Below are 11,254 nucleotides of genomic sequence, written 5' to 3' on the forward strand. Positions count from 1 at the left end.
TAAGTGTCCCCAACTGAGCAAGCCAGAGGCGACAGTGGCAAGGAACCAAAACTCCCTCTGTGACAGAATGGAGAAAAAAACCTTGGGAGAAACCAGGCTCAGTCGGGGGGCCAGTTCTCCTCTGGCCAGACGAAACCCGCAGTTCAATTCCAATCCCAGCCATGTCAGATTGTGCAAACGGCTTATCTTATCGGGGGGCCCGAGGGGGAAACGTGATTTCTACCGAGGGGAACGTTAGAGCCCTTCATTTCATCCCGGCCCCGACTTTTTTAGGCCTTTAGGGCCGGGCTTCGGGACAATTTTCACGTCATAGTTCAGAGGCGGGCCGGGCCTCGGGCCTGTTTTAGGCTTCTCCTTATTTTTTATATTTTAGACATTCATCAATTAGTGATGAAAAAAATTGCCGTGCTGGTGGAAACAACACGAGACCGTGCCGCGACTGTCAAGAGCGGCTCGACGGTGTTTAGAGTCCCGCAGCAGAGTGCCGTCAGTTCAAATACAGGCAACTGAAGCTTGCTGCAAAGCCCCAACATAAGTTTTGGGAACGCAGCAGACGTGGAGGACTATAATGTGATAAGAGCTCGCTCAAGTACTGAGGAGCTAAGCCATTCAGGGCTTTATAAGTAATTAACAATATTTTAAAATCTATACCATGTTTGATAGGGAGACAGAACCGGGCTAATATGGTCATACTTCCTGGTTCTAGTAAGAACTCTAGCTGCTGCATTTTGGACCAACTGTAATTTGTTGATCAAGCATGCAGAACAATCACCCAGTAAAGCATTACAATAGTCTAACCTTGAGGTCATAAACGCATGAATTAGCATTTCTGCATTTGACCTTGAGAACATAGGTTGCAATTTAGATATGTTTTTGAGATGGAAAAACGCAGTTTTACAGATGCTAGACACATGGCTTTCAAATGAAAGATTGCTATCAAACAGCACACCTAGGTTCCTAACTGATGAAGAAGAAATGACAGAGCAGCCGTCAAGTGTTAGATTGTGTTCTAGGTTATTACATGTGGGGGTTTTATTGTCCGATAATTAACACCTTTTTTTTTTCAGAATTTAGCAGCAAGAAGTTACACGTCATCCAGTTTTTTATATCGACTATGCATTCTGTTATTTTCTCAATTTGGTGTGTTTCACCAGGCCTTGAAGAAATATAGTATCATCAGCATAACAGTGAAAGCTAACACCTGATAATATCTCTCAAGGGTAATATGTAAAGCGTGAAATGTCAATCCAAGTGTCATCTGTGAACAAATAAGACTAGAACTTTTCTCTAATTTTACTTTAATTTTCTTAGACCACTTATTCAGTTATTTTTAACCAACTGTCAGTTCTCCTTAAAGGGACAGTTCACCCAAGTGATACTTATAATGATACTTGCAAAATGTATACTACATTTGTATACAACTTAGAGAATATAAACAACGAAAAGATAATCACAGCATTATCTTTTTTTCACTGTACACAATATTTACCCCTATAATAATGGGTGTTCGCATTATTTTGTCCTGGAGTATCCCTAACAGTACACATTTTGGATGTCTCTCTCATCTGACACAACCATTTCAGGTCTTGAAGTTGATGCATTGAACCAGGAGTGTTTTATTAGGGAGACATACAAAATGTGCAGAGTTGGGGGTATCCAGGTCCAGGACTGGGAACCACTATAATTAACTGATAGAGAAGTGCAGCAAGGACCAACAGTTTTTTTTATTTTATTTTTTATTATGCAAATAACATGCTATTTACAGGTGACAAATCAGATACAGAGTAACCAGGGTCAACAAAACATACATGACAGCCAACATGGTTTGTGTGAGTATGAGTGTGTGTGTGTGTGTGTGTGTGTGTGTGTGTGTGTGTGTGTGTGTGTGTGTGTGTGTGTGTGTGTGTGTGTGACTGGGTGTTGGGTTTGGAAGTATAACTAAACAAAATAATAAAAAATTAAATTAATCAAAAAAAAAAACAAGAAAGCACAACAGTAATGATAATAATAATACATTTATTCATTTAGCTGACGCTTTTATCCAAAGCGACTTACAATTGCTATATATGTCAGAGGTCGCACGCCTCTGGAGCAACTAAGGGTTAAGTGTCTTGCTCAGGGACACATTGGTGTCTCACAGTGGATTCGAACCCGGGTCTCTCACACCAAAGGCATGTGTCTTATCCACTGCGCCATCACCAACCCTGCAGAGTAACATTAATAACAAAAATTAGAGGATAGTAATTAATTTAAAAAATAAATAAATGTGGGGAAAGTTGGAGGATTAGAAAGAGGACAAAATAGTAATAATAATAATAATAGTAGAGAGATAATAATAATAATAATAAAGCTAAAAAGAGTAAGATATTGTAAGGCTGCCTCTGGGCCCTCCGTGGGCAAGGCATAGTTTAGGCCCAGGACGAGCCATCTAGGAGAGGAGCTGCAGGGCACAAGGACCAAAGTCTCAGCCCCGGCCGCCACTCACATGCCATGTTTACCTCACATATGTACTGTATATGTATTGTTAAGTGTATGATGCATTAAAAAAGTGTGACGTGCAGTGTGGAGCCAGCCCAGTGCAAAGCCCAGGCCCCCATGCTCACGTCCCACTTAGCCTGTGTGTGTCTGATATACATGTATGCATTTTTTTTGTTTTTCTCTTTTTCCCCTTTTTTTTCTTTTTCCCTTCCCCTCTTCTCCTTCCTCCTCTCTCCTCTTCCCTTGCTTGTTTTAAAATAGATGTATGTATACCGTCTAGTGATGCATTAAAAGAAACAAGGCATGTAGTGCTGAACCTGCCAGAGGCAAGAAAACCAGGCCAAAGCTGGTACAGGTTGGAGATACAAGGCCCCCGGCCCCACAGCACACCCACCAACCACTAAACCCAACCACACAGGGCCATAGCCAACCGAGGCCCAGAGGCGTGAAAAGAGATAGAGAAAAGAAAAGAGAGAAGAAAAAAAAAAAAGTACAGAGAGCAGAAAGCGACCGTAAGAAAGGATAGAGAAAGATAAAAAAATAAATAATAATAATATTAATAATAGAAAAATATTTTAAGTTTTTGATTTAGTTTGATATTAGCCTTTGTTGCTACCTCTTCCTAACCCCCCTCCCCCAAAATCTTATGTAGATATTGATGAATGGTGTGTTGTTGAGGGTGGCTTCAGACAGAGAGGGTCAACGGATTCATGATTGATGGAAGTTTATGAGAGATAACAAAGAGGGGTTAAATTCTGTTGTATTATTTTGAGTGGAAGTTGATAGGTTTTCCATGGAGATGTAGTCTGTTATTAAGTTTTTCCAAGATGAAATGTGTATGCTATTCCTTGATTTCCAGTTCATGAGGATAGTTTTCTTGGCGATAGTTAGAGCTACTAAGAGTAATTTACTATCTGTATCGTTTGAGTTGGTTATGGATGTGTCACCTAATACAGAGGGAAGGAGACAATGGGATGTGACATCCCATATGGTTGGATAGTGACTCAGTAACATTTTCCCAAAATTCTTTAACTGGGGTGCAATGCCACAAGGCGTGAAGATAGGTGTCTGGGGTGTTTTGTATACAGTGTGAGCATGTTTCTGAAGTAAAACCCATTTTAAATAATTTTCGTCCAGTAAGGTGAAATCTATGAAGTACTTTATATTGTATAAGTTGAAGATTGGCATTTTTCGTCATGAAGTAAATGTTTTTGCAGATTTGTGTCCAGAAAGTGGCATCGGGGGCAATAGATAAATCTGATTCCCATTTAACATTTGGTATACCTAATGTATTGTCCGATTTTGATATAATTTTGTATATTTTGGAGAGTAGTTTTTTAGAAGAAGAAATATTTAATAGCGCTGATATTGGGAGGGGGAGGTCTAGATTTATTGTCCTAGTGTAAATTTTTGATTGAATTGATGATTTGATTTGTGAGTATTCCAAAAAACAATTGCTCCCAATGCCGTATCTCTGAACCAAGTGGGAGAATGGTGCCAGGTTATTATTATGAAAGATATGCTGAAGGTGTGTGATTCCCTTTTCTGCCCATGTGCGTAAATTGAGTGGCTTCTTGTTAGCTGTAAAATCTGGGTTATTCCAAATTGGGGTGTATTTAGATGGTGCAAGAGGAGAGTTTGTGATTTGATGGAATTTCCACCAGGCTGTCAGAGCTGCTGCTATTGTCGGCATTTTAAAACAGTGATGCTTTTCGATTGTCTGATTGTAGAAGGGTAAATCTGAAGTATTAATGTCCTTACAAATTGTTTGTTCAACATCTAGCCATGTGCTTTCTGATGAGTTAGGTTGAATCCATTTGTGTATATTTTGGAGCGGATTGGCCAGAAAGTAGTGGTAAAAATGTGGTGCTTCCAGTCTTCCTTGTGTTCTCTGTTTCTGTAGGGTGGTCAATTTGATTCTTGGGGTCTTGTTTTTCCAGTAAAATTTGGTAATTATTGAATCTAGTGATTTAAACCAGGAAAGGGTGGGTTGTGTTGGTGTCATTGTAAATAAATAGTTTCATTTAGGGAGTATAGTCATTTTAATTGTTGATATTCTGCCCATAATAGATAGTGGTAGGTTCATCCAGCGTTGAAGATCCTCGTCTATTGTTTTAAGTAGTGGAGTGTAGTTGAGTCCAAACAGCTCTGACAGCCTGGGGGAAACATTAATACCTAGATATTTGATATGATCGGTGCACAGAGGAATTGGTGATGTATGGGATGTCACATCCAAACTAGTGGAATGTAATGAAAGTATAGCAGATTTACTCCAGTTGATTGAGTATTCAGAGATATTTGAAAAAGAGTCAATGAGTTTAATCGTTTCTTGTAATGATGATGGAGGATCTTGTAAATATAATAATATATCATCAGCGTAAAGACTTATTTTGTGGTGTATATTTAGTGTTTGAATACCTTTTATGTTGCTGTTTTGACGGATGGCTGCTGCTAATGGTTCAATGAAAATGGTAAAAAGTGAGGGGGAGAGTGGGCATCCTTGTCTAGTCCCGCGGTGCAGTGTGAAGCTACGTGATGTTAGTCCATTGGTGATGACGGTGGCTAAAGGTGATGTATATCGAATTTTAATCCAATTAATGAACGACTCCCCAAAACCAAACCTCTCTAATGCGGAAAACAGGAATTTCCAGTTTACTCTATCGAAAGCTTTTTCTGCATCAAGAGTGACTATGATGGTTTTGGCTTTGTGAATTGATGAATAATACATTAAGTTAAAAAGTCTACGTGTGTTGTTAGATGCAAGTCTACCTTTAATGAAACCAGTCTGGATGTATTATAGATGGTGTGACTTTTTCTAATCTATAGGCTAGTGCTTTGGCGATGATTTTAATGTCTACATTGATTAGGGAAATTGGACGATAGCTTGACGGTAGTGTTGGGTCTTTATTGGGTTTAAGAAGAAGCGAAATTGTAGCTGTGTTCATATTATCTGGGAGTTTTGATTTTTGTTTTGATTCATTTGTCATTCGGATAAAGAGTGGTGATAAGATGGACCAAAAGTGTTTGTAGAACTCAGCAGGGTATCCATCAGGACCTGGTGCTTTATTATTCGGCATAAGTTTGAGGGCATTAAAAAATTCATGTTCTGTTAACGGAGATTCAAGAGTATTTATTTGATGTTTACTAAGTTGAGGTAGGTTGATATTGTTGAGAAATGAATTGATGTCTTTCTGAGTCGGGTGTTTTTCTGAAGAGTATAATTTAAATATTGTATAAACAGTTAAATATTGTATAAACTTTAGTGTGGCAGTGATAGTTCCCTCAAAATTAATGTTGTCATCATTTACTCACCCTTGAGTCATTCCAAACCCGTATGAATGAATTTCTTCTGTTGCACACAAATATTTTGAAGAACACTGGAAACCAAACTTGCTGTTGCTGGAAGCCACTGATTTCCAGTTTTTTTTTTCATACTAAGTCGATGGCTACCAGCAACTATTTGCTTACCCACATTCTTCAAGACATTCAACAGAACAAAGCTCATACAGGAACAATTTGAGGGTGAGCAAATGATAACAATGAATAACAATTCATTACAATCTGCACTAATTTGTAGAAGGTCACGTAAGGATAAATGAGTGGGACTTACATACCATTTGTCTTTTGTATTCCTTTTACTCACTTATACACTTTACTGCACTGCACAGCACACGGACACTTTATCACTGACATACACTTTACTTTTTATAGAATCTATATAGAATCATATTCTATTTTTATTCTTCATATCTATTTGTTATTTTATTTTATTGTTAGTTTATTTCTATATATATGTTTACTGTACTTTTTCTATTTGTATTTTTGTAAACTTGAGCTTTTTTCTTAATTTTGTTGGACAATTTGTTGGACAGTCGTACAATACATTTCACTACATGTCGTACTATGTATGCATATGTATGTGACAAATAAAATTTGAATTTTCATCTTGTGGTTAACTGTCCCTCTTTAACACTGCTATAACAATGTGTATAATAGAATGTTACTGCAGATTTTATTCAACATTTACATTTGTAAAGTTTCAAGATTCAAGATTCAAGAGTTTTTATTTGTCACATACACAATTATACAGGGTATAACCAGCAGTGAAATGTAGGTGTTTCTCCTCAACACTGACTAGGTTCTAGTTTAACACTTAGAGAAAATAAAATAAAATCCTGTGTCAGTTTCAAGCAACATACATTTATTTTAATATATAGTCTTTGTTTCAGAGAAAGCATTGCATGAAGTTTTACTCAGTGGAAGGGAGAAGGAGCTCCAATGTCCAACAAATGAGTAGCGATTCACTCCCGCAGGAGTTCGAAAAATGCAACAGCTTGCAGGAGAGCGTCGCATAGCTCTTCCCCTCTGTTCCTACTGCTCATCTGAAAGGAATTTCTGTGCTTCAACACCAAGTCATGAGGAAAAAGAACACGTGGATCTTGCTTCATCACAGACTCCGTCATCATCTTCCTCACTGTTTCAGCTCCACTTGTCCGACAATCTCCCACTATTAGGTTGAAATGGCGGCCGACAGCTGTGCGCATCATGTTAAGGACTTTTGGGGGGCTTCCTGGGTCCCTCGCTGGAGTAAGTAAAGCAAATAGCATGGCCTCTACTGTTCGGAGATGGACCAAGACTGGATAAAGAGAAGTATTCTGGGGAGAGATGCTTGGCTTCTCCACCAAAAAAAAGTCGGTAGGAGGGAAGCTTGAAATAACAGTGGAGATCTAGTGTTGACAAAGAATATGGTTATTCCAGTGCAAATTCACTATCAAATAAGATGCCCTATACAGAAGGTAAACCAGCAACAATTGACAAGGAGAGCTTAAACAGCTAAAACATTCCTCAAAATATCTTCCATTGTTCTGCGTAATAAAGAAATACATACAGATCTGGAACAGCATGGGCGGGGAGTAAATCATTTCTTTTAAAGAATTTAAAATTTTTAGAGGAACGATGCTTTGAATTAGAAATTCACAAATCTATTTACTAAAAGCATGTTATCGATCTTACTGTGAAAAATTCATCTGTGTTTCATTTTTAAACAGTTTTGGCCTAATAATTTTTAATCAAAATGTCATAACTGGATATTCGATCAGAATTCTCTCAATCATTTTATGATTTGATTTGCCCCTTTCTTACTATCGACTGCAAGCTTGCATTCAGATCTGCCTCCATCCAATCAACAACCATTGCACAGAACTGCCCTACATCCGTTTCTTTACAATAATCCTTTTAACTCAGATCTGTGTCACAGTACCAAAGGAAAGGATCTGTCGCTACTTCCGTTACATTGCTGTAAGTTCTTCAATCCACAAGGGTTGCTGGTTTGCTTTCTTAAAAGAATATGCATACATTGTAATATGAATATAAACCTCAATACTGCTGAGTCTCAAAAAATGAATGTCAAAAAGCACAATTTATTAACTCACATCTTCCAAATAATCGGATGCCATGTACATTCCTTTCATAAAACTCTTGCACTCTGCTTGCTGCCAGTCTAAGACGGTTCTTGCACGATCCATGTGTGTCCATGCAATTTTATTAGTACCACAAACAATGGACACTATAGAGCTTGCATCCTGCAAAAAAATTCAGAAATAAAACATAGCAAAGAATGCATCACTCACAAAAGCTAGTCAATTTAGACAGATTTGCCTCACCTCCAACAGAGTTCGGTCAACCTCAGGTCTTATAAACTTAGCCAGATGGACTTTTCCCTTTTTCCTCTCTTTCTTGTCAGCTGGATTAAGGATAGAGTTAAAGACTATGACAGCACTCTTGTGTTTCAGTAAGGGCACATTCATGACACTCTCCAGACTGTTGAATGGTCCATGTGCGGTTCTGTATTTGACAATGTTAACAGCTTTCCGTCCTCGTAGCAATTTGACCTGTTCCAGTTCTGACTCTGTGGCTACATTGAGACGCTGGAGGATGACAGCACGCTGCTCTGCTGTATAACATGAGTCCAGGGGTTTGTCCTTTTCTTGGCATAATTCAGAGGAAACAGATGCATTCAGAGTGTCAAGCCCAGAGATCATGATCCTGCTCCTTCTGCAACAGGTGCAGTGCAAAAATTTTAGCTCATATTCAGGCAAGGAGCTCGGGGGGCGACAGAACAGACTGTAATGCCCTGTAATCAATCAATGATTTAGTCAGAAAATAATCAAACAAACATGCATGCATTATAAGACTACAATATCTACCGTTAATTCAAGTCAAGCCACATTTTTATTATAGTCGTAGTAAACCATCAAACCACAATCAAATTTCAGCTATAAGCAGCTCCACAAAAGACAAGTGTCATTATTCAGCTCAGTTCTGTTTAAGTTTTTGTGTTCTTATTAGCGTCAATAGAGTTAGATCTTAGTCTTTTAAGTCCCAACTAAGAAACTTCATTAAACAAACAAAAAAATGAGTGCAACTGTTAATCCAACATCGAACAAGATCTGTGATGTTGCAAGATAACTGGCTCATAGTTCTTGAGATTGACACCGCAAGGGTTAGTTCCAATTGAATTTCATACCTAATATCTTTACAAGTGTTATTTTTATTACCTTTGAGAAAGATGGAGGACAGGAGGCGTTTTGCGATCCACATGTTTGATCGCCACAGCCCTGCGTTTCTCTTACATATGAAAGGGACCCATTGCATGCATTGCCCTCAGAGTCCGACGTAAAGGGCTCGTGTGGAAACACGGCGTGTGCGACTTTGGTTCCGAGCACGAGTGGACGCTTTGCTGAAGAAAATAAAGCGATTCGTGGGTTTTTCAGTTTCGATTCCGAAAACAGCTAAACCCTGAACTTCAGGTTGATTAACCCCAAACATTGCTTACTCGAGGAATGTGGTTCCAAAAACGCGTCCACACAGAGTATGTTCCTGGTTAAGACTCAAGACATTCTCAACAGAGCGACGAATCGACGAGTCACTATGGAAACGGACGCTAAGAAAAAGCGCACCATGCTTCTTCTTCTTCTTCTTTCGGAGTTTTATGGCGGTTGGCAAACCAGCTAAATGGTGCATTTACCGCCACCAACTGGACAGGAGTGTGAAGCGTTAACCGAGTGAAGCAAAAGTCAACTAATTATATATATAAAAAAAAAAAAAAAAAACACGTCTATCTATATACATAAACTATATTCTGTTAAGCAATTCTGTTTCTCTTAGATACCTCATTAGAGCACTATAAACCCTTGTCTCTTTCTGTGCGTTTTGAAATATGCTATTTACTGACAGTGTATTAATACCTATGTATCTTAATGATTCTATAAAGTTGATTCTTTCTCTGTTGTATTCTATGCAATGAATCAACACGTGTTCAACTGTTTCTGGCAAGCCACATTTATCACAATTCTCAGAAACTCTTTTTCCTATGATAAACAGTGAATAATTAAGGCATGTGTGCCCTATTCGAAGCCTAGATATTATGGCATCTTCTTTTCTGCTTCCGTATTTACTTCTCTCAACCCCAACTTTATTTTGAATTTTATACAGATGTCTACCTTTTGTCTCCTTGTCCCATTTCTGTTGCCACATTTTGTTTAGAGCAGATTTTATTATTGCTTTAACTTCAGTTTTGCTCAGTGATACATTAATATCTATTACATTACGTTTCAGAGATCTCTTTGCCATCTGATCAACCTCCTCATTACCCTCTACCCCCACATGTGCTGGAACCCATAAAAATGAAATTTTTACTCCTATTCTGTATATTCTGTACAGATTTTGAAGTATTTCATACAAAATATCCTGCCTGGATGTAGACTTTCCACTGTTTATACTCATTAAAGCTGAATATGCATCTGAGCATATCACTACATCCATAGGATGAACGTCTTCCACCCACTGAAGTGCCATTAAAATACCAATCATTTCTGCGGTGTACACTGAAACATGATCTGTAATTCTTTTTTCAATACTATATTTAAAGTGAGGAATGAAAACTGCTGCCGCTGTATGTCCAGTATCTGGACTCTTAGATCCATCCGTGAATATTTGAATACTATTGTAATATTCTTGACTTAGATGCTGCTTCACAACTGTATCCTTTGTTATGATTATTTCCTTTTTTTTCATCTTGTCTTGCAATGTTAGATCTACATCTGGTTTAGGGAAAAGCCATGGAGGTATTGATGGCATTACCACTGTGGGACTAATATTTATATTATTTATTCCTATGTTCTGGGCTTCTTTTCCTACATTCCATCCAAAACTATTAATTTCTCTTTTTCCATACTCCCAGCATTTTTCTAGGATCTTTTTCACTGGGTGATTCTCATCATGTCCCTTTAGTGTACACCAATATGACATTTTTAATTGTAGCCTCCTTACGTCCAGAGGCATCTCTGCCATTTCTACCTGCATTGCTGGGATAGGGGATGTTCTGAATGCCCCACTACTTATTCGTAATGCTTGCGACTGAATAACATTTATTTTCTTTAACTCGGATGCTGATGCTGAGCTATATACTATGCATCCATAATCTATTACTGGTCAGCGCACCATGCTGTTTCTTTCTTCTTCTTTTATTCAATGGTCGTTTACATGCTCAGTGCATATCGCCACCTAATTGATGGTTGTGTAATAATTTTTTTAACGTTTAATCTTTAATCCTTGAGAATATGACTTAATATATAATTAGTTTCAAACTAAAAATATAAGTCATATCAGATATGTATTTTTATTATAGAAATACATTATAGAAAATGCCAGTCCATGTGTGAGATGATAATATAAAATGTAATAAGTATATATAATATAATAAATTAAACATTAC

The 11,254-nt window shown here is 37.9% G+C and overlaps 1 protein-coding gene across 2 annotated transcripts; it reads right to left on the bottom strand.

Annotated features, from left to right (window-relative positions):
- Window positions 1-6,332: 6,332 nt before the first annotated feature.
- LOC306845494 (transcription elongation factor, mitochondrial-like) lies at window positions 6,333-11,009 on the bottom strand. Of its 2 annotated transcripts, XM_079378339.1 has the most exons (5): window positions 10,981-11,009; window positions 9,036-9,441; window positions 8,142-8,611; window positions 7,911-8,060; window positions 6,333-7,205 (listed from the first exon to the last, which is right to left on the bottom strand). In XM_079378339.1, exons 2-5 carry the CDS (start codon window positions 9,130-9,132, stop codon window positions 6,780-6,782), a joined length of 1,143 nt encoding a protein of 380 aa, XP_079234465.1. In that variant the 5' UTR covers window positions 9,133-9,441; window positions 10,981-11,009; the 3' UTR covers window positions 6,333-6,779. The 2 variants fall into 2 exon arrangements, with proteins under 2 accessions (XP_079234465.1, XP_079234466.1); XM_079378340.1 differs by lacking the exon at window positions 10,981-11,009 and having other exon boundaries at window positions 8,142-8,532; window positions 9,036-9,160.
- Between the last annotated feature and the right edge of the window lie 245 nt (window positions 11,010-11,254).

The sequence above is a fragment of the Barbus barbus genome (assembly GCF_936440315.1).
Source record: "Barbus barbus genome assembly, chromosome: 25".
NCBI classification, from domain to species: domain Eukaryota; kingdom Metazoa; phylum Chordata; class Actinopteri; order Cypriniformes; family Cyprinidae; genus Barbus; species Barbus barbus.

Excerpts from the sequence above, each read along its gene's own strand:
- LOC306845494 (XM_079378339.1), bottom strand. The coding sequence starts at position 9,132 with ATGCAATGGGTCCCTTTCATATGTAAGAGAAACGCAGGGCTGTGGCGA. Across the intron at positions 8,061-8,141 it reads TTGACCGAACTCTGTTGGAG|GATGCAAGCTCTATAGTGTC; the intron begins GTGAGGCAAATC and ends ATTTTTTTGCAG. Across the intron at positions 7,206-7,910 it reads CATCCGATTATTTGGAAGAT|ATCTCCACTGTTATTTCAAG; the intron begins GTGAGTTAATAA and ends TGTCAACACTAG.